The sequence below is a fragment of the Oncorhynchus keta genome, chromosome 11, assembly GCF_023373465.1.
Source record: "Oncorhynchus keta strain PuntledgeMale-10-30-2019 chromosome 11, Oket_V2, whole genome shotgun sequence".
Lineage (NCBI taxonomy): Eukaryota > Metazoa > Chordata > Actinopteri > Salmoniformes > Salmonidae > Oncorhynchus > Oncorhynchus keta.
Genome location: NC_068431.1, coordinates 50,181,840 through 50,209,491, shown reverse-complemented (window position 1 = coordinate 50,209,491; position 27,652 = coordinate 50,181,840). Strand labels below are relative to the sequence as shown.

The 27,652-nt window shown below is 41.7% G+C and overlaps 3 protein-coding genes across 3 annotated transcripts; all 3 read left to right on the top strand.

The window, feature by feature from the left end:
• The first annotated feature begins 649 nt into the window (after positions 1 to 649).
• Positions 650 to 12,280, top strand: LOC118389725 (arrestin-C-like). Its single transcript, XM_035779555.2, has 14 exons — positions 650 to 705; positions 5,865 to 5,898; positions 7,075 to 7,105; positions 7,270 to 7,330; positions 7,433 to 7,477; positions 7,592 to 7,845; positions 7,958 to 8,031; positions 8,186 to 8,324; positions 8,446 to 8,530; positions 8,609 to 8,681; positions 8,792 to 8,929; positions 9,020 to 9,103; positions 9,206 to 9,279; positions 9,943 to 12,280. Exons 2-14 carry the CDS (start codon positions 5,891 to 5,893, stop codon positions 9,984 to 9,986), a joined length of 1,110 nt encoding a protein of 369 aa, XP_035635448.2. The 5' UTR covers positions 650 to 705; positions 5,865 to 5,890; the 3' UTR covers positions 9,987 to 12,280.
• A 4,039-nt stretch (positions 12,281 to 16,319) lies between these two features.
• Positions 16,320 to 20,784, top strand: LOC118390512 (protein ZNRD2-like). Its single transcript, XM_035781158.1, has 4 exons — positions 16,320 to 16,456; positions 17,533 to 17,684; positions 19,367 to 19,451; positions 19,900 to 20,784. Exons 1-4 carry the CDS (start codon positions 16,378 to 16,380, stop codon positions 20,343 to 20,345), a joined length of 762 nt encoding a protein of 253 aa, XP_035637051.1. The 5' UTR covers positions 16,320 to 16,377; the 3' UTR covers positions 20,346 to 20,784.
• A 334-nt stretch (positions 20,785 to 21,118) lies between these two features.
• Positions 21,119 to 25,312, top strand: fam89b (family with sequence similarity 89 member B). Its single transcript, XM_035781161.2, has 2 exons — positions 21,119 to 22,089; positions 24,408 to 25,312. Exons 1-2 carry the CDS (start codon positions 21,838 to 21,840, stop codon positions 24,690 to 24,692), a joined length of 537 nt encoding a protein of 178 aa, XP_035637054.1. The 5' UTR covers positions 21,119 to 21,837; the 3' UTR covers positions 24,693 to 25,312.
• The last annotated feature ends 2,340 nt before the right edge of the window (positions 25,313 to 27,652 follow it).

Sequence of the window (27,652 nt, the reverse complement as noted above, 5' to 3'; positions counted from 1 at the left end):
AAAATAATATCATACATGTTAAGCAAACTCAAAGGCCAAAAGCTGAGTTAATTTACAACGTTTTGTTGTCGATTACAAAAGGGGGGGGGCACCTCTTTCCTATTCATTGCAATACCCTGTGAGGATTAGACCTTCAAGATCAGCCACAGCACCAACAACAGGCTGTGGAACATCACTGTTGTTCATATTTACATTAGATCAGGGTCCTGACTCTGTCACTGGGGGTACTGGGGCGGCAGGTAGCCTAATGGTTAGACTCTTGGGCCAGTAACGGGAAGGTTGTCCGATCAAATCCCGGAGCCGACAAGGTTATAAGTCTGTTGTTCTGCTCCTGAAAAAGGTAGTTAACCCACTGTTCCTAGGCTGTCATTGTAAATAATAATTTGTTCTTAACTGACTTGCCTAGTAAACTTTGTTTTACATTTATGGAGCATTTCAATTCAGTTGGATGTTGGTATTTTTAAACCATTTCTGGTAAAACAGAAAAAAAAGAAGAGAAAAAAAAGAAAGATGTTTGCTGATTGAATAATTGGATTGAGAGACGGACAACAGCGTCTAAAACAAGAGAGTTAGAGTTAGGCCGAGGAAGGAGGATGAGGTCCGGGTATAAAGAGTGATGTCAGCAGTCAGAGACTACACTCTCTGACCACCGGACACATACAAGGAGTTTGAGCATCAGAGGTGCGCTGATACCTTTAGGAAAAGGTAAGACATCGCCATCCTTTTTGCTTCTTCTGGTTTGAGTCTCAAATTCATGCTGACAAAACCTCTGTAATGTAGCTGAAAGAAGTTGGTAAAATGCTTTCGTTTGTAAATGTAGCCCTCCAGTTACATTTTGAAATTGGGACATCTGTGTTCATGGGTAAAGTGAACTGTTATTTTGATTTATTTATTTATTTGATTTAAATATATATATATATATATATATATATCAGCTTTCATATTGCAGATAGATTGTGGCTTCCATCAATGTAATTGTCTGCATAACTTCCAATCCCCCATATATATTTTTGATAATATATATATATATATATATATATATATATATATATACATAGATACTTATACATATACACATATACATACAGCACACATATAAAAACATACATATACACATACATGCATACATATACATACATATATACGTACCTTTTTAAAATATATTTTCCTTTATTACTTTCTAACCCTACCACCCATCCCCTAATTGGAGTAAAATAGTGAACAACAACGCTTAGGCTTCTACTTTCAGATTATACATATTATATACATTTTATGGACACAGTTTATTTGACAATAGTTTTATTTTGTTTGTTTATACCCCTGTCCTTCCTCAACTCTCAACCTCTCCCATCTATTTCTGATGTCCTTCCTCGACCCTCAACCTCTCCCATCTATTTCTGATGTCCTTCCTCGACCCTCAACCTCTCCCATCTATTTCTGATGTCCTTCCTCGACCCTCAACCTCTCCCATCTATTTCTGATGTCCTTCCTCGACCCTCAACCTCTCCCATCTATTTCTGATGTCCTTCCTCTAACCTCCACCTCTCCCCTCGTCTATTTCTGATGTCCTTCCTCGGCCCTCAACCTCTCCCATCTATATCTGATGTCCTTCCTCGACCCTCAACCTCTCCCATCTATTTCTGATGTCCTTCCTCGACCCTCAACCTCTCCCATCTATTTCTGATGTCCTTCCTCGACCCTCAACCTCTCCCATCTATTTCTGATGTCCTTCCTCGACCCTCAACCTCTCCCATCTATTTCTGATGTCCTTCCTCGACCCTCAACCTCTCCCATCTATTTCTGATGTCCTTCCTCGACCCTCAACCTCTCCCATCTATTTCTGGTGTCCATCCGGTTTGATTTCCATTTGCCATTTCTTTCAAACTGTGCTCTTTCACAAAAGTTCCTAACCCATTTACGTTTTACGGACACCGTATGTTTTACATGAATTATCTTGTTATTATTTGTCGTTATTAGTCCCAACCTTCAGCTCCATTCAACCCCTCCCATCTATCTCTTAACACCATCCATATTCAACTGTGCTGTGATGTTTCACAAAAGTTGTTTCTACATATTGCAAATTGAAAATACAATTTTTTGCTAAAAGTATTATTATATTATTGATCGATTGACTATGACTTTTCAGATCACCCAGTAGTGTTATCTGCATAGTTAGCTCCAGGCAGCAAAATCTGCAGAGCTGAAAGTGAACTGTTGCCTTTAATTGAATATTACACGCTCCACAACCATGAGCCTCAAATGTTATGTTCGAAAACACTTGTGTCTAGCCTGTTAATACATGTCAGTCTGATTTAGTAGGGGATAGTAAAAGGTATTAGTGAATTACTTGGTAAGGATTATTTTGGTCATTCAGGTCAACGATGGAAAAGCAGCGTTTCATCCTTCCTGTAGTTGCATAACGTTTGCAACACTCAGGTTTATAACTACTCGGTCTCATTGATTGATATCTGACACTGGAAATGTAGGTGTGTTCAATCTCTGTCAGCCTTCTGGTATTGTCCGCCATTTGTAGGAGAAATGTACTACTATTCCATTGCGGGACATATCTCTCTTATGAAGACAGCTGACTGCTGACAATCCAGTCCAGTCTTAACCTCATGTAGATAACTGAAATATAGTCAACTACTACCTGTAAATGGTGCACTGTCTCTGTATCACTCTCCAAATGCAACTCGAGAAGGGCACTCTCCATGATCCTGATCTCATCAATTGATTGAATACCGGCATGGTATTGAGATCCGGACCATGGACAGCACCATTCTTGAGTATAGAAAGTGATGCAGTACCAAATTACAAACACGAGAAATGATAATGCCCACTGGGCACACAATGGTTGAATCAACGTTGTTCCCACGTCATGTTAACGAAATGATGTTGAACCAACATTGAATTGACGTCTGTGGCCCAGTTTGTACACTCTTAGAACAAAAAGGTGCGAAATAGAACCTTAAAGGGTTCTTCGGTGTTCCCCATAGGAGAACCTTTTGAAGGACTCTTTTTTGTTTGCAGGTAGAACCCTTTCTACAGAGGGTTCTACCTGGAACCAAAAAGGGCTCTACCTGGATCCAAAAAGGGTTCTCCTATGGGGACAGTCAAAGAACCCTTTTGGAACCCTTTTTGTCTAAGTGTGTAGTGACTAGTTGACTAAAACCAGTGGAGGAAAGTGAAGACCATCCCCCTCAGTGAATTGAATTAAATTAAAAAAGAGAAACATAGATAAAACTATAGTAAATATATTCACACCACTAAACCATGTCACAAAACCTAGGAGGCTCATGGTTCTCGCTTCTGTTCTCCTCTGGGTACATTGGGCATATAAACCTAGGAGGCTCATGGTTCTCACCCCCTTCCATATATAGTTCTCACTTCTGTCCTCCTCTAAGTACATTGACTTCAATAAAAAACCTAGGAGGGTCATGGTTCTCACCCCCTTCTATAGACTTACACAGTAATTATGGAAACTTTTGGAGGACGTCCCCCAACCTATCAGAGCTCTTGCAGCATGAACTGACATGTTGTCCACCCAATCAAAATAACAGAGAATGAATCTAGTACTGAAAGCATAAGCTACAGCTAGCTAGCACTGCAGTACAGAAAATGTGGTGAGTAGTTGACTCAAAGAGAGAGAAAGACTATAGTTGAACACTTATGAACAAATTCAATTCTTCCAATATGAAGGTAGAAGCAAAAAAATGTTGGTTGGATTTTTTTTTAAACGTTCGCTTAGCTAGAGAATGCAGTTAGCTAATTTAGCCTACTAAAACGCAAACAGAGAGGGATGCTATGTTAGCTAGCTGGCTATGTCTATCCAACACTGGAACTCTTCCAAGTGAAGGTAAGTGAAGGTATTGATGTATTGCCACTGGGACCCACCAGTGTCACTGCTAAACTGCTTTCTGACTGTACACTGTACTGCATGATTGTAGCTAAAGCGTTAGTTCTAGGAGCTATGTTGACTATGACGTGACAACGATGTAGGCTGTGTGTAGCAGTTATAGCGGTCATGATATGAAGGTTTAGCTTGGAAAGGTTTTTTTGCCTGGTCAATGATAGCTGATGTGTTGTGCACTGGAAGTACACAAGTGAAAGGAAAAGCTGAGAGGAGGAGGGTGCGTAGATAGTTTGCGAGAAATAATTATATATACAATGAACAAAGTGATCATGCTGTTTTTATGTGGCTGATATGAAAGTGAACTGTGTTTGCGTGTGATCAGGGGTGCATTTATTCCACTGGTTCTGTTGAAAAACCTTTCTTAAACGAAAGCAAACAGAATGAAACGGGGATAAGAAAAATACAGAAATTCGTCTCATAGAAATTCACATTTGCGACTGTTGGACTAATGATTACTCCCTAGATCAAATCAAATCAAATGTATTTATATAGCCCTTCGTACATCAGCTGATATCTCAAAGTGCTGTACAGAAACCCAGCCTAAAACCCCAAACAGCAAGCAATGCAGGTGTAGAAGCACGGTGGCTAGGAAAAACTCCCTAGAAAGGCCAAAACCTAGGAAGAAACCTAGAGAGGAACCAGGCTATGTGGGGTGGCCAGTCCTCTTCTGGCTGTGCCGGGTGGAGATTATAACAGAACATGGCCAAGATGTTCAAATGTTCATAAATGACCAGCATGGTCGAATAATAATAAGGCAGAACAGTTGAAACTGGAGCAGCAGCACAGTCAGGTGGACTGGGGACAGCAAGGAGTCATCATGTCAGGTAGTCCTGGGGCACGGCCCTAGGGCTCAGGTCCTCCGAGAGAGAGAAAGAAAGAGAGAATTAGAGAGAGCATATGTGGGGTGGCCAGTCCTCTTCTGGCTGTGCCGGGTGGAGATTATAACAGAACATGGCCAAGATGTTCAAATGTTCATAAATGACCAGCATGGTTGAATAATAGTAAGGCAGAACAGGTGAAACTGGAGCAGCAGCATGGCCAGGTGGACTGGGGACAGCAAGGGGGACAGCAAGGAATCATCATGTCAGCTAGATGCAGACAAGAGTGTGCAAGGCGGTGTTGAATGTCACCTTGATTATTCAAAATGATCTACGTTGTAAACCTTCATGGGGAAATCAGAGTATCAGGGGAAATCAGAGTATCATGTGGTAGCCTAAACCTATCGATGTTACATGGAGCTGGGTGAATGGAATATGAATGACAGTCATCCAATATGCTGTAATAGAAATAAGGCCATGCCAATCCTCCCTCATCTTAAACAGCACCGAACGCCGCTGACTAAAACGTATTCTTCAGTTCGACTAAAATGAGATTCTTCTTATTCTTCTTTTTACTCCTCTCATGTGTATTGATACTGTTATGATCTCATGTCATTATATTCATCTATCTGTTGTAAATCTTTCAGGAAAATAAGACACCTTGTGACCTTGTAAATGCTTTTTTGGGGGGGACTTTGGTAAGTGTGTGGAATCCATCAGGGACGTGAGGATGAAAACCCTCCTTTTAGATTGACTTTGAGCAGTGAGAAGAATAGTGTGACATAAGAATTACGCTACCGTGTAATTCCTGCCCGGGTACTTTGAGGTTTTGTCCCGGTTTTCTGTGCAGTCTATTGGATGAGATTTGTCATCCAATAGAGTGCAGCAGTGCGAAAAGACAATCCCCAGCCAAGATTTGGCTCAAGGTAACTCACAGTGATGCTGTAATCTCATTCCACCAGATTAGCCATCCGCCTTTCCCTTGGCACTCGACACTGACGGAGCATCCTTCCGTCTCATTGCTGGATTAGGGGTTATTCCTGATTGTGATCTACATTCACCTTTTTGTTGTGTCATTTTTACAAAGTCACACATTGCACATGTTTTTTTGTTTGTTTTTTTGTCTTCCACAGAAATATATACCTGAAGTGGCTGTAGAATGGCTAAGTGAGTCAAACCTTTTCTGTTACAGGGTAGCAACACTCCATGTTACATACCTTTCTATTTCATGTAGGCCTAGCTGATATAGCCTCACTTGCTGGTATACTTTAAATGGAGCAGAATAATAAAAGGTAAGCAATATTTTAAGAGCTCAGAGGACTGCTGACTACAACCGGACAAAGCTCACACCAGAAATAACTTGGGTCCTACCCAACGCTGAGCACATGCATATTAATAACACAAAGTGTTACCGTTCACAAAGGTTTGGTCTGTTTTTTGTCCGAGACATTAGGCTTACCTCGGACTTTTCCATCTCTCATAAGAAAAACTCCATAGAGCAGTGTTTCTTCCAAAGGTTTTTATGACATTGTTTGCCAGAAGGTACTAATCAAAGTCAATGAATAGATTTCCCCTGATGAATTGTGAAAGGAGGGCTCCATTCAGTTCAACTGTATTGGAGAGAGAGAGGCAGACAAGGCTGCAGCTTTGACTTGAGCATCTGTGATTACCCCAAGCACTATGTGATGAATGGTCACTCATGCAGAGTGGCTTATAGCCCAAGTCAAATCCAGTCGGTTAGGTAAAACTACGCTCAAGGGTTAATTCCTCAGCTCTGCTCTTACATTTACATTTAAGTCATTTAGCAGACGCTCTTATCCAGAGCGACTTACAAATTGGTGCATTCACCTTATGACATCCAGTGGAACAGCCACTTTACAATAGTGCATCTAAATCTTAAAAGGGGGGGGGGGTGAGAAGGATTACTTATCCTATCCTAGGTATTCCTTAAAGAGGTGGGGTTTCAGGTGTCTCCGGAAGGTGGTGATTGACTCCGCTGTCCTGGCCTCTTGTAAGACGACATATGACCATGACTTACGCCCCCTGCCATCAGGCTGGCCTGACAAAACACATTTTACAAACTCAGGATCGGGAAACATTTTGGACAAAACATGTCAGTTATCATCATTTAGAATAAATTATATGTTTATATCTGGTTTTGTCGTCATCAGTTGCACACCTGCACACATTTGATGAGCTGTTGATTTGACCATTTGTCTTTTTCACTACTTGGAAGGAACTTTGTGTGTTTTTTTAATCCTTTCAGAATGTGCCAATTATACAGTGAAACGGTTTGAATGCTGCTGAGTTTGACTGTTTCATTTCTCTTTGATCTTTGCTAAGGTTATACAAGAAAACCTCTGGGAATGGCACAGTGAGTGAAAACCTTTTTCCGTCTCCCTAATAATACTTGCCCCACGGAGACCATCACCTAGTTGTGATGAACGTGAAAGAGCTCCAGTTACATTCTGCATTGACATTTTTGTTGTTGTTGTCTTCCTTCAAATCAAATCAAATCAAATTCGTTCCTTTCTTCAGCTCACCCTTTACCTGGGAAAGAGAGACTACGTCGACCATGTTCAGAATGTGGACCCTATCGGTAAGTCTTACTTATTAGACTTCGCACTTATGTATCGTATCCAGTTTCAATATTTGTGTTGAGGGGCAAATCTCTCAAATCTCTACCCCATCGGTGTTACAGAGGGAGTGGTGAAACTTGATCCTGCAGGCCTTGCAGGCAGGAAAGGTACACTTTCTTTCACAAAATACCTTTTTTTTTTTTTTTTACAGAGACGTTGCTTGCGTTAGCAATTCTGCCGAATGATAACACACCGGTTCATGTTTATCCTGATCTCTCCAGTGTTTGTGAAGCTGGCGTGTGCCTTCCATTACGGCCGTGAGGACCTGGATGTCATTGGACTGTCCTTTAGGAAAGACATCTGGGTCAAACACATCCAGTTGTACCCTGATGCTGGCCACAAACCCAACCTCACTCCCATGCACGTTTGCCTGCTCAAGAAGGCGGGAGAGCAAGGCCGTGCCTTCACTTTCGATATTGCCACAAACCTTCCCTGCTCTGTCACACTCCAGCCAGGACCAGATAATGCTGGAAAGGTAGGCCCTTGCCTTGATAATAGTTGTTGTTGTTGTTGTTGTTGTTTTTTACCCCAGATAGATATAATTCCACGATTCATTATATTTACATTGACCTTTTGTGTACACCTAGGCTTGCGGTGTGGACTTTGAAGTCAAGACGTACATTGCAACTGAGGCAGACCCCGAAGAGAAACTTGATAGGAAGTGAGTGACTATCCAAATCTTTGTGTTGTTTCTTGAAATATTTTACGCACATTAGGGATTCTCTGCATGTTAAAACCAATTGGTTTCTTTCTGACCTTTTTTCCTCTCTCCCTCCCTTCTTCACTTTGCTCATTTCCCACTCCGTCTTTTGTAGGGACACTGCTCGCATGGCCGTCCGTAAGATCCAGTTTGCCCCAGACGCGACTGGTGCTCCTGGGCCCAGGGCCGACATCTGCAAGAGCTTCATGATGTCGGACAAGCCTGTCCACCTACAGGCCTCGCTGGAAAAGGAGGTGAGTTACACAGAAGGCCTCACTGGATTCTACAGTGCATCCACCGTAGCAACTTTATTGGAAAACATAATGAAATGGGAATGCAGACATTAGACAATTTTTGCCTTCTTATTGATGTCAGATCTACTATCATGGAGATCCGATCGACGTCAACATCAAAGTCAAAAATGAAACCTCCAGAACAGTGACAAAAATCAAAATCATAGGTAAGTCTATCACCACTGATTCTGATTCTAAACTAAAATGGTCTACTTCTTTTGGTAACGGTGGTCTCTTTCCTTCAGTTGAGCAGACTACAGACGTGGTTCTCTACTCCGCAGACAAATACACCAAAACCGTACTTTCTCAAGACTTTGGGTGAGTGGACAGAAACCCACCCTCAGGCAATGTCCCTCTCCACCTCGTCTTCTATGGAGTGCTCTTCCCCTGATGCTTTGGGTCCTAACAACTCCGACCTTCTCTTACAGAGAGACAATAGATGCCAATAGCACATTCAATAAATCCCTTGCCATCACCCCCCTACTGGCCGAAAACAAGAAGAAGCGTGGCCTGGCGCTGGAAGGCAGACTGAAGGACGAGGACACGAACCTGGCCTCCAACACTATGTGAGTGGCAGTCCGTTAATATTGTCACATTCAGATCTAGACTGGAACAACCTGAGCATCTCTCACCGTCTTCTCCTTTCCCCCAATTAGTATTAGAGCCGGTATGGATAAGGAAGTGTTGGGAATCTTGGTCTCCTACAAAATCAAGGTCAACTTGATGGTGTCTTCAGGAGGGTAAAGTTTTTTTGTTGTTGTTTGTAAGCCAATGTCATGCTTTCCATTGAATTGGAGGAAAATAACACATTCTAATCTGCTATGTTCTTTACCCCCATTCAGCTTGTTGGGAGGTCTCACAGCCAGTGACATACAGGTGGAGCTCCCGCTGATTCTCATGCATCCCAAACCCCAAGGTAAACGATTAGTATGACCTAAGAAATAATACGATTTGCCATGTCTAATAAACTCTGTCAAAGTAGAGCTGATGGGCTGAGGGTGCAATGACTCTCTCTCTCTACTCATTCAGAGTTGCCGCTAATGTAACCATTCTACTCTTTCCCTTCTACCATAATGAACCCTATTACACGAACAGAAGTGTGAGCATAACATTATAGAATACAACGAACAAGCATGTATTAGTAGCATACACCACAGTATTCAGCTTAAGTGTTGTTTTTTTGAATTGCCTTATGAGTTTGTGTTGTTCTCATGTTTCCCCCTACCCAGAGTAGAAACCTCTAAGGGTGAAGGTGATCTTCTATCCGACAGACTTATAGACCCTACTGTACAGTAGACATACCTTTGATGTGAAGTGTCTGTTGTTCATTGTTGGGCTGTTGAACTCTGGTCTTTATAGAGGCCAGGCTTTGCCCTGGATGGAATTAGCGGGTTGTATTTCAATGAAGTAAAACAAAACAAAAAAAACTGTAGATTACTCGGGTGATCCTGTGACTAAATCAAATCATTGGAATCGTGGCATTACTTCAGGACCAGAGTTCACTGCCTCAGCTCACATGTCATTCACTGCAGTCACCTGTGACAGCGATATTGATTGTACATGTTTTGTGAATCCCCAGAAGGGAAGTTACCCTTGAGGTTGAGTAAATTCCCTCAGCAGTAGAGAAAAGAAAGAGGGACTGCAAAGACGAATGGAGCAACACCGTTGACAGCTGCTCAGATTGAGACTGACAAACAAACCAAAGAAGAAACAGGAATACCTCATAAGAAGAACCATCCATCAAAAACACACGATATTGATTTATTTGACTATTACAGACATGTCTTCAGTTGTGGTTTTGTGAGCTTGTACTGTATGTTGATATCCAGCCATGCATCTGAATCATATCGCTTTACCATTCACTTAGTACTTCCCACATAAATCCATGGGGGGGAGTCAACGATCACATCCAACCAGTGGCGACGCGTCATTCAGGGCAGCTGAGAACGTTTTGAACCAGTTTTTTTTTTGTTAGCCTGTTTTGCATGTTATTTTGGCATTCATACGTGTCACATATCAGTTTGCAAATAATGTAAAACATGGTATTTTTTTGCTTTCTTGAGCAAGGCAGCTCCAATATGCAGGTGTTTCAGCCTAGCTCCGTACTTTTTATGGTGGTGGGGCAGCCAGTGGAAAATATGAAGCGTAGGATTTGTTCTCGAGTTGCGCCGGGATTGCCTCAGTGTTCTGTCACTCATGGGGACACTATGTCACTGAAAAATCTACGGGTGGAGCTTGAAATTTCAATCCCCTTGAGTGCTGCCATAGACTTATATTAGAAGTGCCCATCCAAGAAGGCTCAAGGTCATTTGCCACAGATAAAATTACGTTAAATCACATTATATCTACCGTAGCTTTGATTGGACTGATCATGTGAACATCATACTTTCAAAATCTTAGCTAGCAAGCTAGACAAGCAGTCATCATCATGCATCAAGTCGGTAATCTACTGCCAAATCCTTTTCAATCATTGAAGAGAAATTACAGATAAAACGTATCGGTGCTCATCGGCTATTGGACATTACACAACAAGTTGGAAATCGCAAATTCAACAATGAGTGCTCACTGCAGCCCCGGGTTCGATCCCAGGTTGTGTCACAGCTGGCTGTGGCCGGGAGACCCATAAGGCGGCACACAATTGGCCCAGCGTCATCCGGGTTAGGGGAGGGTTTGGTCGGCAGCAATGTCCTTGTCTTATCGTGCTGTAGCAACTCCTTGTGGTGGGCCGGGTGCCTGCAAGCTGACTTCGGTCATCAGTTTGACAGTGTTTCCTCCGACACATTGGTGCGGCTTGCTTCCGAGTTAAGTGAGCAGTGTTTCAAGAAGCATTGCGGCTTGGCTCTCAACCTTCGCCAAGTCCATAGGGGAGTTACAGAGATGAGACAAGGTCGTAACTACCAATTGGATATCATGGAAAAAGGGGGAAATGTTAGACTTCAGTGAGTTCAAGACGACTGGGAACTCTGATAAAACCAGCTCTGACTGGGAAATACAGAAAACAAGTTTGAATGGTCATCCAACTCGGAATTCCAAGTCGGAATTTCGGGCCTCTTTCTAGAGCCCACAAGAAAGACTGCCGCGCCACCTTCCTGTTCAAGTGAGCACAGCACAACAAGGTGAGTCCAAAAATGTATTTTATGCTGCTACATAAATTATGTAATAAGCCAGGGAGATATGTATACTGTAGCCAAGAAAGTAATATTAAGTGTACAGTATGTTGTGTAGAAAGCTGGTAGTTTCCCATGTGCCTCACCCTAAAAATGTGGTCCCTTTCCTCCTTCATAACCTAGCCTACTGTTATGACTTGATGGTGCACATGTAGCCTATAGCCTGTTTTAGAGAAATGTCATCATCAAATATTGTAAGAGCTTTCATTGTCTGCTTTATATGCCCCCTTTATTTATCCTATGGTTCTGACTTGGTGTACAGGGAGAATACTGTAAGAATTATGTCACTGTACATTTGCTTAACAAATAGTTACATTGTTTTTTGAAAAGGCAGTAAATGAGGCTGAATTACCTGTTTTGTTGCCAGACAAACCTCCACTGATAGCCAGGTGTAACTGTGGTAAGGATTCACTCCAGGGTGCTGATAAGAAAGCTCTGCTTTATGCAGTCCATAAAAGTTTGTGGGCACCATTTGTCACCGATATAGTGCAATGAATGTATTGTTCAGTGTTGTGGCTTTGCTTGCATGCATAATTATATATATTTTTGGGCCCCAACAAGATTGACATGCTAAAATTGCCACTTCATCTAACATACAGGGGGGTTCATTGGTTTGTCAATAAAATCCTACTCATTAACTTCTCCAACCGACATGGTGTCCGGTAGTTTATCATGTTCAAAGAATTGTGTTTTTCTGTGAGATGTATGTTTTTGGCTGATAAGTAATTGAACCAAATAAAAACACCACATATCTAAGATTGCTTTTTCAACCATTCATTGCAGTGCATTTAGGTGAGATGTCCATGGCGCTGAACTGGCATCGGGTAGAGGGGTCTTCATAGCAGTAAATGTTTTATAGTGTTCTCTAACATACACCAGGCACATATCCAGCAAACCATGTACCACCGCTGCATCTCAGCAGGTGACGTCAGCACCATTCTCTGCTGTTGCCAGGCCTTCATCTTCCTACTCTCCTGGATCGGTCTCAACGACCACTTAAAATCAAATCAAATCACATTTTATTGGTCACATACACATGTTTAGCATATGTTATTACGGGTGTAACGAAATGCTTGTAATTATTATTTACATTTTTCGTGGGTGTAAGCAGTGGCAAATGTAGGTATAGGCGACATGGGCAGGCGCATAATAATAATATAACAAAAAAAAGAAGTTCAGAGCAATTGGTTTTCTATCGTTCATTTGCACGTCATGTCAATGATATCATGTCACCGTGGGGGACTGTGGGTCAATTAACCTCGTCACAGTGGGCACCCTGATTCTAGTTTGTGAGCTAGGTAGGCTACTGCCTGGGAAGATCTCCCACTCTATTCTATTTGTGTATTTGTGTGATATAGGATTTGTGCAATTTAGTGTGTATTTTGTTAGCAATAGGGTAATAGTGTAATAATTTGATTCTATTTTATATTTGTATTTATATACCACAATTTGTCTTATTTTTGTATATATTTTTATATTTATATAGTTTTAAATGTTATGATTATTTATTTGTATTGTTCCAAATGTACCAATTTAACTGGTATGTGGTCGTATTAATGCCCCATTAATTAAAAATGTATAAGGAACACATTGGTGTGGCAGCAAGTCTTAAGCCTTTAATGGTTGAGCATTTAGCTCTTTTGGTCTGTGTTGCCCTTTAGTTGCTGCCAGATTAGAAGCCTTTGTTATAATATTATAATATTCATTGATATTCTGTCATGTGTAAGCACATCACCAGGCAGCCAATCTGTTTTCACAAATCCCATGTATACTGAACAAAAATATAAACGCAACATGTAAAGTGTTGGTCCCATAAAAAGCGTATTACTCTCAAATGTTGTGCACAATTTTGTTTACATCCTTCCTAGTGAGCATTTCTCCTTTGCCAATATAATCCATCCATCTGACAGGTGTGGCATATCATTACACAGGTACGCCTTGTGCTTGGGACAATAAAAGGCCACTTTAAAATGTGCAGTTTTGTCACACAACACAATGCCACAGATGCGTGCAATTGGCATGCTGACTGCAGGAATGACCACCAGACCTGTTATCAGATAATTTAATGTTAATTTCTCTACCATAAGCCGCCTCCAACATCGTTTTAGAAAATTTTGCAGTACACGGAACCACGCCAGCCCAGGACCTCCACATACAGCTTCTTCACCTGCGGGATCATCTGAGACCAGCCACCCGGACAGTTAACGAAACTGTGGTTTTGCACAACCGAAGAATTTCTGTACAAACTGTCAGAAACAGTCTCAAGGAAGCTCATCTGCATGCTCGTTGTCCTCACCAGGGTCCTGACCTGACTACAATTCGACGTTGTAACCAACTTCAGAGGGAAAGTTCTCACCCTTGGTAGCCACTGGCACGCTGGAGAAGTGTGCTCTTCACGGATGAAGCCCGGTTTCAACTGTACTGGGCAGATGGAAGACGTGTTGGCCAGCAGTTTGCTGATGTCAAGTCAACATTGTGAACAGAATGGTGGGGTTATGGTATAGGCAGGCATAATCTACGGACAATGAACACAATTGCATTTTATCGATGGCCATTTGAATACACAAAGATACCGTGACGAGATCCTGAGGCCCATTTCTGTGCCATTCATCCCTCGCCATCACCTCATGTTTCAGCATGATAATGCACAGCCCCATGTTGCAAGGATCTGTACACAATTCCTGGAAGCTGAAAATATCCCAGTTCTTCCATACTCATCTGACATGTGGCCCGGCCATTGAGCATGTTTGGGGTGCTCTGGATCGACGCGTACGACAGCGTGTTCCAGTTCCCGACAATATACAGAAACTTTGCAAAGCCATTGAAGAGGAGTGGGACAACATCCCACAGGCCACAATAAACAGCCCGATCAACTCTATGCAAAGGAGATGTGTCGCCCTGCATGAGGCAAATGGTGGTCACAGCAGATACTGACTGGTTTTCTGATCCACGCCTCTACCTTTTTTTTAAGGTACCGGTGACCAATAGATGCATATCTGTATTAACAGTTATGTGAAATCCATAGATTAGGGCCTAAATCATTTGTTTCAATTGACTGATTACCTTATTTGAACTGTAACTCAGGAAAATGTTTGAAATTGTTGCATGTTGCGTTTATATTTTTGTTCAGTGTAATTAAAGTCAAATACTGTGAAAACCTCAAGCCCTTCAATTAATTTAATTAATCCATTCATTTATTACGATAACAGTAGCATTTGCTTTTTTACAGTACAACAGGGTAAGGGTATTTATTGTAAGGTGCGTCATTACACAGTACTTGTTTTGATACTGTATTTAGTACAGTTGTTGTACTGCAAAATGAAATACAGTAACTTCAAGCCAAACCCCTTTGCAGTGTGTTAAAACAGTCCGAAAATGAAAGTGACAATATTTGAGGGTTCTGAACAATAGAGAATGATAGAGGACTATTCTTTGTACTGTATCTGTCCCATTATGGCGTCTGTGAGCGCGCAGAAACGCTGTTGAGGCCATCTCCGTTTTTGGGCACTTTGGGTCCTCTAAATATCTCTATGTTCTGAACACCTCCTTAGTGGTGTGGTCATATCTCGACGGGATACAGCTTTGGTGATATAGATTTTTTTGCTAACCCTAAACTTTTTCCTAACATTAACCTTATTATTCTAACCTGCTACGCTAAATCTCCTAACCGGCTGCGTAAGTTCTCCTAACTAATCACAGGAGTGGTTCTGGGAGTAGGCTCAGCGTCAACCACAGGTCATCGCCCGACTCATTCATGGACACTAGACTTCTTCCTGTTCAGAACAGGAAAATCGTAACTGTTGTGGCGGGCAGACATATTCGTGTGTTCGTTGTTTTCAGGTGTCGTTTAGAAAGTGAGTGGGAGAGATGCAGCCGGGTGCGGCAGGTGTTTTGCTGTCCTATGTGGGGTACTGTGGAGTACTGGCCTCTAACCCACTACATCCTCGGGGACACACTGTGCGTGAAGGCCTCCCTGCTCCTCTGCAACACTCCACTGCTCATTTCTGTCCAGATATTAAATCAGCACATTTTTCAATCGTATCCCTCCCCTCTCATCATCAGGTTTTAATGTGATGGTGAATCTAGGAAGTGTGCTTGCCTACTCCACCCTTATTTATTTTGGAATGTTACCAAGTATCCCAGCTAATACAGGTACAGAATAATTAGATGTATCTGTTTAAATATAACCCCACTAATAAATCAAGAGAAACAATGGTGTTTCTTCATACATGTTTTCCTGAGGTCATTGTTGGCATCTCAAACAGCATTCCACTATGCCTGACCCCTACTGTATCTCTGCGGGGCTGTCACTGCAGCCCCACAGCTCAGCCAGGTCAGAGTGGCTGCAGTAGCTATCATCGTGATGGGCTACCTCACTGCTGCTCCCGGGAGACTGGGATGACAGTGTTGTCCACTGGATAGAGGGTTTGTAGCAAGGAGGATGACAAGAGGACGCGTGGTTGGAGATGATGGAGGAGCAAATGCAAAGCACAAACTAGCAGGCATTTCTGCCCTAACTTGATGCTTTGGTTGTACAGGGCAAAAATTGGTGTCATAGTCTCTCGAACAAAACAACAAACATTCAATGCATTGTCTTGTGTCTTTAAGAGCTGAAGTTCCAGATGGCCATATGTTACAACATTGTGGATAATAAATTATGTGTTTCTAGATAGCGTAAAAAAAAGAAAAATCGGTATTTCTCTATGTAGTATTTTTTTTATTTGTACTTATCTGATTTTTCTTGTCAATATGACGGTAACTTCAGTTTATGAGATGTGTTCTTCCAGTACGAAAGGTGGCGGTAGCGGAGCTCAACCGTTACACCTTAAAGTTAAGTCAGTGCACGCATGTGTACAACGTTTTTTTGGGGGAAGAAACGGCGTGCAGCAACTAGACATAGCAGTGGAATTATGGCACTGAATGCAGGTAAATAAGACAACTCATTTTCTTAAATACTCATGTTTTATTTTGGTTGGCGTTCTCACAAGTTTATTTTGCTAAGTGTCTTTCGGAATGCCAGACGTTTTTGTGAATTAAAGTTTTGCCTGAAAGCCCACTTTGACAGCTAGCATGGTTAGCTTAGCCAGCTAACGTTAGCTAGTTGGCTAATTAGCTTGCCAGCTAGTTGTTTTGGTCTACCGGTGTCTCCAGTTCAGTTAGCACAAACTGACGTCGCGTGATACTTGCTCGCTAGCCATCGAGTTAACTCACTTATCTAAAGTGATATTATCAGCCGCTAACATTATCTAGGTTAACTGAAATCGACTATCAGTTTGATAAGCTAACTAATTTAGCTAGCTGCGTGATTAGCAAGCCAGCCAGTACTACTGTAGGTTTAGTAATGCGGGTGTATTGCACAGAAACAGTCCGCCAGAAGTTAAATACAATTCCGTTTCAATTTAGATACTGTGTCGGTGGAGGGGATTAGAGACATTATCAAAAGGGCGATATTATTAAACAGATGTTCCAAACGTGGGTCTGTTGTAGACCCACTTCCTCTGCTTAACGCTGCTCTAGAGGCGTCACTACAGACACCCTGGTTCGATTCTAGGCTGTATATATCAACTGGCCGTGATTGGGAGTTACATTGGGAGTTCTATAGGGCGGCGCACAATTGGCCCAGCGTCGTCCGGGTTTGGTCGTTGTAGGCCGTAATTGTAAATAAGAATTTGTTCTTAACTGACTTGCCTAGTTAAATAAAAACATTTAATATATGCCATTTAGCAGACGCTTTTATCCAAAGCGACTTACAGTCATGTGTGCATACATAATACGTATGGGTGGTCCCGGGAATCGAACCCACTACCCTGGCGTTAGAAGCGCCATGCTCTACCAACTGAGCTACAGAAGGACCTAATGTCAATATAATTTAAAGCAATTCTAGTGTATGCAAATACACACGTTTCTGAAAACAGCTCGCCAGCCAGCTGTGTCCATATGACTGAGTTCTGGTTGCTTTAATGTCGGTTTACTCCTCTCATCCACCATGGTTGCCCTGTCAGATGATGATGACTTCGAGTGGACACCCCCTTCAGAATCTGAGATGAAGGTTATTCATGCTCAGCGGGAACGACAGGACAAGATAAGCAAGCTCATGGGCGCCTACCTTCTCAAAGGCTACAAGATGTTAGGAGAATGCTGTGAGCAATGTGGGGTGAGTGGGGGATAATCCAGACCAACTCAGTTAATACACTGCTCAAAAAAATAAAGGGAATACTAAAATAACACATCCTAGATCTGACTGAATGAAATATTCTTATTCAATACTTTTTTTCTTTACATAGTTGAATGTGCTGACAACAAAATCACACAAATGATCAATGGAAATCAAATTGATCAACCCATGGAGGTCTGGATTTGGAGTCTCACTCAAAATTAAAGTGGAAAACTACACTACAGGCTGATCCAACTTTGATGTAATGTCCTTAAAACAAGTCAAAATGAGGCTCAGTAGTGTGTGTGGCCTCCACGTGCCTGTATGACCTCCCTACAACGGCTGGGCATGCTCCTGATGAGGTGGCGGATGGTCTCCTGAGGGATCTCCTCCCAGACCTGGACTAAAGCATCTGCCAACTCCTGGACAGTCTGTGGTGCAACGTGGCATTGGTGGATGGAGCGAGACATGATGTCCCAGATGTGCTCAATTGGATTCAGATTTGGGGAATGGGCGGGCCAGTCTATAGCATCAATGCCTTCCTCTTGCAGGAACTGCTGACACACTCCAGCCACATGAGGTCTAGCATTGTCTTGCATTAGGAGGAACCCAGGGCCAACCGCACCAGCATATGGTCTCACAAGAGGTCTGAGGATCTCATCTCAGTACCTAATGGCAGTCAGGCTACCTCTGGCGAGCACATGGAGGGCTGTGCGGCCCCCCCCAAAGAAATGCCACCCCACACCATGACTGACCCACCGCCAAACTGGTCATGCTGGAGGATGTTGCAGGCAGCAGAATGTTCTCCACGGCGTCTCCAGACTGTCACGTCTGTCACATGTGCTCAGTGTGAACCTGCTTTCATCTGTGAAGAGTACAGGGCGCCAGTGGCGAATTTGCCATTCTTGGTGTTCTCTGGCAAATGCCAAACGTCCTGCACGGTGTTGGGCTGTAAGCACAACCCCCACCTGTGGAGGTCGGGCCCTCATACCACCCTCATGGAGTCTGCTTCTTACTGTTTGAGCACACACATGCACACGGCCTCCTCCACGTCTCCTGATGTACTGGCCTGTCTCCTTGTAGCGCCTCCATGCTCTGGACACTACGCTGACAGACACAGCAAATCTTCTTGCCACAGCTCGCATTGATGTGCCATCCTGGATGAGCTGCACTACCTGAGCCACTTGTGTGGGTTGTAGACTCCGTCTCATGCTACCACTAGAGTGAAAGCATCGCCAGCATTCAAGTGACCAAAACATCAGCCAGGAAGCATAGGAACTGAGAAGTGGTCTGTGGTTATCACCTGCAGAACCACTCATTTATTGGAGGTGTCTTGCTAATTGCCTATACATTTCCACCTGTTGTCTATTCCATTTGCACAACAGCATATGACATTTATTGTCAATCAGTGTTGCTTCCTAAGTGGACAGTTTGATTTCACAGAAGTGTGATTGACTTGGAGTTACATTGTGTTGTTTAAGTGTTCCCTTTATTTTTTTGAGCAGTGTATATTTGCCATATGTTAGCCAACATTAGATATAGTGAGATCTATAGCTACATATATTTATTATGTTATGCTAAAGAGATTGGTTAATCTTGTATTTGGATGTTTTAGTCAGCATCTAAGTAGCTTTACTAAGAAGGGGTAAGACATTTGACGAATTTGTATTTTGTGCCTCCAGACGATTCTCCTTCAGGACAAGCAGAAGAAGAACTACTGTGTCGCATGTCAGGAGCTGGACTCTGATGTAGACAAGGACAACCCAGGTAAGAGTCTGTGCAGGGTTAGGATCATTTATGTTATGAGTAGGAGACAGAGTTGCCTGACGACTCATCCTGAATTGAATTCCACTGCTCTGTTGATCGCTCCATACATTCAGTCATCCTAGAAGTAGTTTGTGCTGATGTCAAAATGAGAGGTGTTGCTCTGGCCCAAACCATTAGTTTCTGGGTCCAATCAGAACAGTCAATGTGTTAGCATTCTACAAGACGTCTGTGGGGAAAGCAAATCCAGACTCATCGTAGAGAAGAAACACCATTTGGCATGGCGTTTGGCTGGAGTGATGTGTATGGGTAGTAAGGCTAGGAAAGGAATTGTCTTACCTAATGCCGGGCCCTGATTATGAGTCATAACTTTTGACTCGGTTTGCAACTAAACTTTCTTCTCTCATATCCTTCTCTTCCCTCTTTTGTCTTACTCTCCTCTCACACTCAGCTCTGAATGCCCAAGCTGCCCTGTCACAGGTCCGAGAGAGACAGCTGGCTTCTCAGCCTGTCCCTCAGGCTAATGAAGCACCCTCCAGCGACGCCCCCCTCCCCATCACTGGGCAGCCCAGACCAGAGCACTGTGAGGGGGCTGCGTCAGGACTGAGAGGACCTCTACCTCCACCAGCCAACCCCTCTCCTGTATCCACCGTGACCCCCAGCTTCCTCCCTCCGTCCACCCCTTCCATCCAGCCAGTCCAGGTGCCAGCCCCCCTAGTAGCCCCTGCACCTCACCCAGCCCTATCCAGTGCTGAGGAAGTAGTGCTGCACAAGCTGCGGTGGGCCACACAGGAGCTCCAGCACTCAGCCTCAGTAGAGGCCAGTATCCAGCTGTGCAGCTTGATCCGCAGCTGTGCAGATTCACTGCGCAGCCTGAAAGAGCTTCACCAATCATGAGACTGAACTGATGGCAATTCTAAAAAATAATAAAAAAATAAATAAAAACAGAAACAAGGCATAAACACACACTCACTCACACAAGCAACACCGGAAGTTATAGCAGCTTGTTTCCCTTGCAAAGGTTTTTGTGACAAGTTGAAGCTGCTTCGCCTCTGCCGGTAAAGGTTATTGTAATAAACTTGGACAACTGTCTGCATATGCATACTTTGCATTTTGAGGGCCTGACCTGTAGTTATATCTTGTTTATACATTGCTGTTACTTTTTATTTGCAGTCTTCTCTGTGGATGCAGGGTAACGTTTTGACACAAACTTGCATGATGACAATGGGCACCTCTGAGTGGTCGAATATCTTGAACTAAATATAGTTGAATGGTGTTTGACTGGTTGGTATTAATGTATGTCAATTGTTTATAAAATCTGAATTTATCCACGTTATTCATAATTTCTCTGTGGTTATTACTTCATTTTAAAACAATTTTCCATATAATGTAATTGTGTTGTAGATGAAATACTTCATATTCTGTATTGTGGTAGTAGTGAGAGTTTCCTTAAGTGTTGAAGCAGTTGGGATGTTTTTGATAGGGACAGTAGTTTAGTGTCATAATTATAACTTACGGGTCACTTATGTAGTAGGCTATTGGATGAATTTCAATTTGTTTGTATAATTGGAAACAATGGAGTAGAATTTGAGGCAAAGGAGCTATAAACAATATTTGAATATTCAGTATTTATGAATAGCAAAATTTTGTGGGAGTTTTCAAAGTGTTTTTTTGTGTGTCTTGATGTCTAAAGGCATTTAGAAATTTGAATTTGGTATTGCTCGGATTAAATCAAGCATCCACATAGGATAGTTGAGTTCCTCAGCGTTATTGTTCCAAGGACACCCTCCAGTTTCCTCTATCCCCAAATATAGTGAGTGATTTTGACAGCGGTGAAGTGGGATGGGGCGGGGATATTATCGAGGGGCGAGGTTGTCAGTTGAGACAAAGGAAAGCGTTTTGGAGAAGAAGGAAAAAAAAACAAGGAAACGAGGAATAAATTAATCTTGCTAACAGCTTCTTTTTTTTTTTTTAAACATACGATAATGTTTTCATGGTCAAAGTACATTTTCATCCACATAACGATGGACGCTGTGTGCACGGCGCATCTATTGTACTATTGAGGACTCGTTGGAATTACAATAATAGGCGAGAAGGTGAACCGATTTTTTTTTATTGAAACAATGTTGCGGAAGACCTATTCCCTCTTTACATTTGCAAAATATTCTGTTGTAACTAAACGCTCATTGTCGGTAGAAGTAAAACGCTGATCTGAGGCAATCAACGAAGACAACTATTTTGAAATCACATACGTGATAGTGTTCTTCCATTATTGAATTCAGAATTTTCTATAGGATGGAATATTTCTGGCAGTTATATTAGGCTATATAATTAAACGCGCGGCAAGGTTTTCTTTTTCAGAAAGACATTGATGTAGAGGTAGAAAAAAATGAATGGGTTCCAGTCCAGTCCTCCTGAATGTCCAGGGAGCGTCTCTTCAATCGAAGGACTACCCCCTTTGCCAAAAGGCCTCAGCGGCATCCTCAACTCCAGTGGTGGCTCATGGAGAGACATTGAAAAAGTATACAGTAAACGGACACGCATTCAGGCCGACATCAGCAAGTCTAGAGTGAGCAACTCTCTTGGCCTCAGCAAGCCTCCAAGTCTGGATGCAGCGCTCGCTGTCCTGCGCAAAGAAATGGTATGAGGAAAACCATTTCTGATAGTAATTTGTCTTCAGGGTCTTAGCTATATATGAGGACACCGTTATTTTTTCGAACCGGACCTCAGTCGGGGTATCAATTTACTGTAGTATAGTAGAATACACAAGATGCAATTGTGAAACTTGGTTACGTATCAGTAGTTTTCCTCTTGTTATATGTCACTCAATTAGTCCATGTCAGTAATTTACATAGATTTGTAAATTGGTCTAGTTAGTGTAAAATTCTAACGTTAGTAATCATGGCCGAATTACCCACCAGTGCAACTGTTTTAAAGTTTCCTTAATAACTTTAAGTCAGTTGCACAAAACATATGTGAATTCCCCCCTTAAATGAAGGGAAATGGTAAAGGGTGGCCATGAGGCCCCTTAAACGCTTCATTCAATATGAATATCAATGTGTAAACAGCATTTGTGGAGGTGAATGTGCCTTTCATCTGTTCTGGTTACAAAAGGAAAACATCAGCCAGCTAGCTAACGTTACTTAGCTATCTTAACAATGGAAGGTGCACAATCTATGGCTACAAAGCTAGTTAGCTAGCTACTCTGTAAACTAGCTTGAAATACTAGAAAGTAATTTAAAACAGTAACTACAAGAAATGTGGTTTATTATCCTGTCTTGATTGTAGAACTTCTACAATCTTGCTATCTCACAAAATAAGAGCCACCTCTTCGAGGAGGCATTTAATCAGTGAACCAGGCTGTCTCCATGGTAACCAGATACTCTTTCTGCCATACATGCCTTCAAACTACTGTAAAACCCCTTGAGTATGCCATCACTAGCTGGCTTCCACCCGGTTACACAACCCAGCACCTTAGAGGCTGCTGTCCTATATACATATACTTGGAATCACTGGCCACTTTAATAATGTTTAAATAATGTTTACATACGGCTTTACTCGTCTCATATGTATATACTGTATTCTGTTCTACTGTGTTTTAATCATTGCCACTCCCACATTGCTCAATCTAATATTTCTATATTTCTTAATTCCATTCTTTTACTTTTAGATTTGTGTGTATTGTTGTGCTTTTTTCTTTTTTGTTGATACTACTGCATTGTTGGAGCTAGGAACACAAGCATTTCACTTACACCCAGAATAACATCTGCTAAATATGTGTATGTGACCAATACAATTTGATTTGATTTGACCTAATGTAATATTTGAGGGGCTCTATGCAACGCCCTTAAACAATTCCCTTAGGTAAGGTAAAGTTATTCCTTAAGGGAAACCCTATAGATGTTTTATGCAACCTGGCCTTGACCTCCAGGGGGCACCCGTTGATTTTGTTAGTCACTGACTCAGAGATCAAATTAACATGGCAAAATGTGTAGAATTGCAGGGAATTAGCTTTTAAAACTGCAAAAATGTGTCACCACCCCATGGCAAAATGTGTACAATTGTACTAAATTATCTGTAAAACTGCACACACAAAAAGTAATGTACAGCAAACATATTTGTTTAGCTTTTGTTAATAAAATACTTTTTCTACTAACATAGGTCCCGCTGTATGTAATAAATTATAGTTTTTAATCCTAGTGCTGAGTAAATGTGAGTTAATATGTAGTGGTTAACTGTATAGCTAATAGGCTATGTGTTTGTAGATCGACTGAGGTTAAAGGCCATGAAGCCCTTTATCTACTTCCTCAGAGTCAGATAAACTCTTGCATACAATTGTATGTCTCTGTATGAAGGAAGTTGCTAACTAGCCTTAGCACAATGACTGGAAGTCTATGGAAACTGCTAGCATGCTAATAGATACCATAGACTTCCAGTAATTGCGCTAAGGCTAGTTAGCAACTTCCTTCACGCAGAGACATAAAATAGTATCCAAGAGTTCATCCGACTCTGAGGAAGTAGATCAAGGGCTTCATGGCCAAAATCCTGAATTAATGAAGCTACAGCTACCAATGTGATAATGGCTGGGGTAATTTCTGCTTGCTTTTGCTGTTGTCCAAATAGCATTTGAGTTTGAACATTTTATAGAAATTAATGAATGCAATTTAACTTTCTTAAAATGTCATACCCCCACTTTTGGACCTCACTAAAACTCAGACCCTGGCCACAGCCCTGTTTGTCATATACAGTGACAGTTTCATTTGTCACTGCTGCTTTTTCTTTGGATATTGTAAGCAAATACATTGCATTTCAAACACAATTATTCTAGAAAACTACTATAGGTCTTATGCAATATTTCATTTCCAAATAGAATCATAGCTGCTTCTACACAATTGACAAAGTTGCTATAGTTCATGTATGAGATGATTGACACAAGTATCTGTTCCTGTTGTTTCCTAGGTGGGCCTGAGGCAGTTGGACATGTCTCTGCTCTGTCAGCTGTGGTCTCTCTATGAGTCTATCCAGGAGTATAAAGGAGCCTTCCAGGATATCTCATCCTCTCTGCTTTCAGAGAGCACCTTCACTACAGAAAATGGTTACTCTGAGGGAGAGGAGGATGATGAAGAGGAGGACAACAATGTTGACAATGTACCTAGGGATCCACCTGGCACTTCACTGACTCTCCAGCCAACTCAAAACTCTCGTGACCAATGGATCAAAGAGTCTTTCCACATCCCCTTATAAACTTACACATATTCTTCTCAATATTTACATAATATTAACTGTTCCCTGTTCTGTATAGCCTTTATATGATGTATTATACTGGTACCCACCTAGGCTATTGGCAGCAGGGCATATTCAAACGGGCACCATTCTGATCTGAACTGTCTTCATCACACAAGGAGCTGACATTTTCTACAACAACCTTGTAATTATACAATTTATATTCAAAAGACCTTGCTAATATATTTGGACTGATTGTGCCCATCTTGAAAAGAAAAGCCATACAGTATTTCAGATACCTGATGAATTGGAGGCATTTGAATTTGGTGTCATTTGTTACCTACGATTGGATGTAAGTACACAATGCCTACAATTAATTGAACATATTTTATTGGTAACCAATCACACTTATTGATACATTTGAAGACTGGTTCAGTGGCAGTGTCTGATGTCAATGGCTTAGGATTGTTAATGCCTTGTAATTTTCTCCTACAATTTTAAGATTGAATGTGGTCTTAGACACGTAGCCACATACACACAAGCCTGTATTATTCGTTTTTGTTTGTTGTGTATGTGCAGTTTATATATTTAACTTTTTCTTTTTTATATTCGCCCCAAAATAAAAATGCAATGGTAACAAATGTCTCATTAGTATGTCTCATAACTCTACTTCATTGGCCCGGGCTAATGGGTAAGCTCAGCTGTAATGTATTGGTTTGGAAAGGGTTGTTGACTTACTCTAACCACTAGATGGCAACATTTGTTCTGCCTGAGAGATGTCAGCTTTTGGTCCATTCTGCTATTGCAAATCTGAAATATTGTGCTTCCCAAAATTAAGCCAGAAAGACCTTCAGCTTCAGAAACTGCTATAGTTCATGTTTTTCTGGCTCATGGCAAAGTATGCAACTTGTTTCTAACTATACCAAACTACTATGTCTCACAGAAGGCAAAAACGTTTCCTAGAATTATATGTGGATAAAGTTGGTTAACTTTCAGTGGCTGTGCTGTTGCATGTTTTGGTTCAGTAGATCACTACTCTCCCACTGTCTGGCCAGTATAAACAAACCATTCCAGCCACTCACAGTCTTATTAGGTAATGATCCTTGTTCTCTTCCTGGGGGAGAAGGAGGAGCAGCCCAGAGCACAGGCGCTGAAAAACATTGAAATAGATTTACAAATGCCATCATCATGCATTCATTACTACAGAATTAACCCTGAACATCTAATATTTCTACTTCTTGAGTGGTTGAAAGATAATTTGAATTAAAGATTTAAAATGTAATGTTTAAACTTGAAACACCCTTTACATGTGGGGTAAATTAAGGTGAATTAAAGGGATACAAGCAGGGCATCCCAGGTAACTTATCTTGCCATCATATTTAGTGTAAAACATTGCTCCAGTGACTTTCAAAGTTGTAAGGCAACGCATCTCTATTTTTATCAAGGTCAACATCAAGCAATATAGCATTGGCCTACCAGTAGGGCAGGCCTATTGTTGTCTCCACATATTTCCTTCCATTTTCTACCACATGTCCAAATACATCACACAGACATTAATGCCAGCATAATGGAATGATATCTGTAACCACAGTGTAATAAGTATATTAGTACACATGCAGTCAGATAGTACTTGCTACTATTCATTTGGATTCTGTCTTCAAAGAAAACATACAAAAGGTCAGAGGCGAGTACTGCTCAACTGCACATAGTAACTTGTGACAGGGTAATTGCAGGAATAGATTAAACCTATACCTTTAAGCAAGCTACTTTACAGATCCACTAACCACCAGGAAATGACTAACTGAAAACAGGATGCCCCCTACATCCCTCAGACATCCATCGTTATTTTCCTCATGGCCGCAGTGCAAGGCCACAATATCCCACCCTTTGTTTCTATTTTTGTAGTAACAGTCTCTGATATCGTATTACCATTGGTGGTCAGTTCTCATTTCTTTTTACTACTCATATAGCAACAGAACATTAAAACAAGGGTGAGAGCTTTTTACATTCCTTTTAGAAATTCCCATGTGTTTCTATAAATAGGCCACAGATGCTATGGATATTGTTAGACACAACAAGGGGCCTGTCTGAGGACCCTTTTACGTCTGGCTGGCCATGGACATAAATGACCAGTATCACCCAGTTTTAATAACCTACTTTTAATGGTTTTGTCTGCGAAATCTGCATTCAAATACATTTCGATCTCAATTTCTTCCTGGGATTTGCCCTAAAAGGTGCAAATGTCAGTGGCCTTATTTCTCTCAGACACTGATTAGTAGTGAAGTGTTTACCACCTGAGTCACAGTAAATGACATGTTAAGTCATGACTTGCACATCTCAGAACAAGGTGGGTTGCGTTAGGAAAATCTCAGCTCTAGCCAGCTCTCTACTCAGCCCTGAATACTGGAAACATTATATATATATTTTTAGGCTGGGTTTCTGTACAGCACTTTGAGATATCAGCTGATGTACGAAGGGCTATATAAATAAATTTGATTTGATTTGATTTGATTTGATATATATATATATATATTTTTTTTTTAATTCCCTGTGTTAAGTAATGAAGAGTTTTGAACATACTCAGGCACAATGAAACTCCTAACATCAACAGAATGCCTTTTTGAGAGCCTGTGATCGTGCCTCCTGTCTCTGTCCGTGTTGTTATGAGACTGTATTGCAAAGTGGAAAGGAGAGGTAGGCCAACGCGTAAGCTGCTGCTGGTATATAGGGATTCTAGTCCAATGATGATTCTAGGTCACGGATGAATCACACTCCTCTATCCCCAGCTGCCTCTGTCCATCCATCCCTCCTCTCCTTCCTAAAAATATACTCCACACAGCAAGGGAAAATCCCTATGCAAGGCTACTCCTAATACGCACGGTGGGCCAGGACATATTTCCTCATGGAAACTCATGCATTATCTTATTGTACAATGTGTCTTGACCCAAACTGAATGACAAAACCTTTTAGAGAAGTAAGGA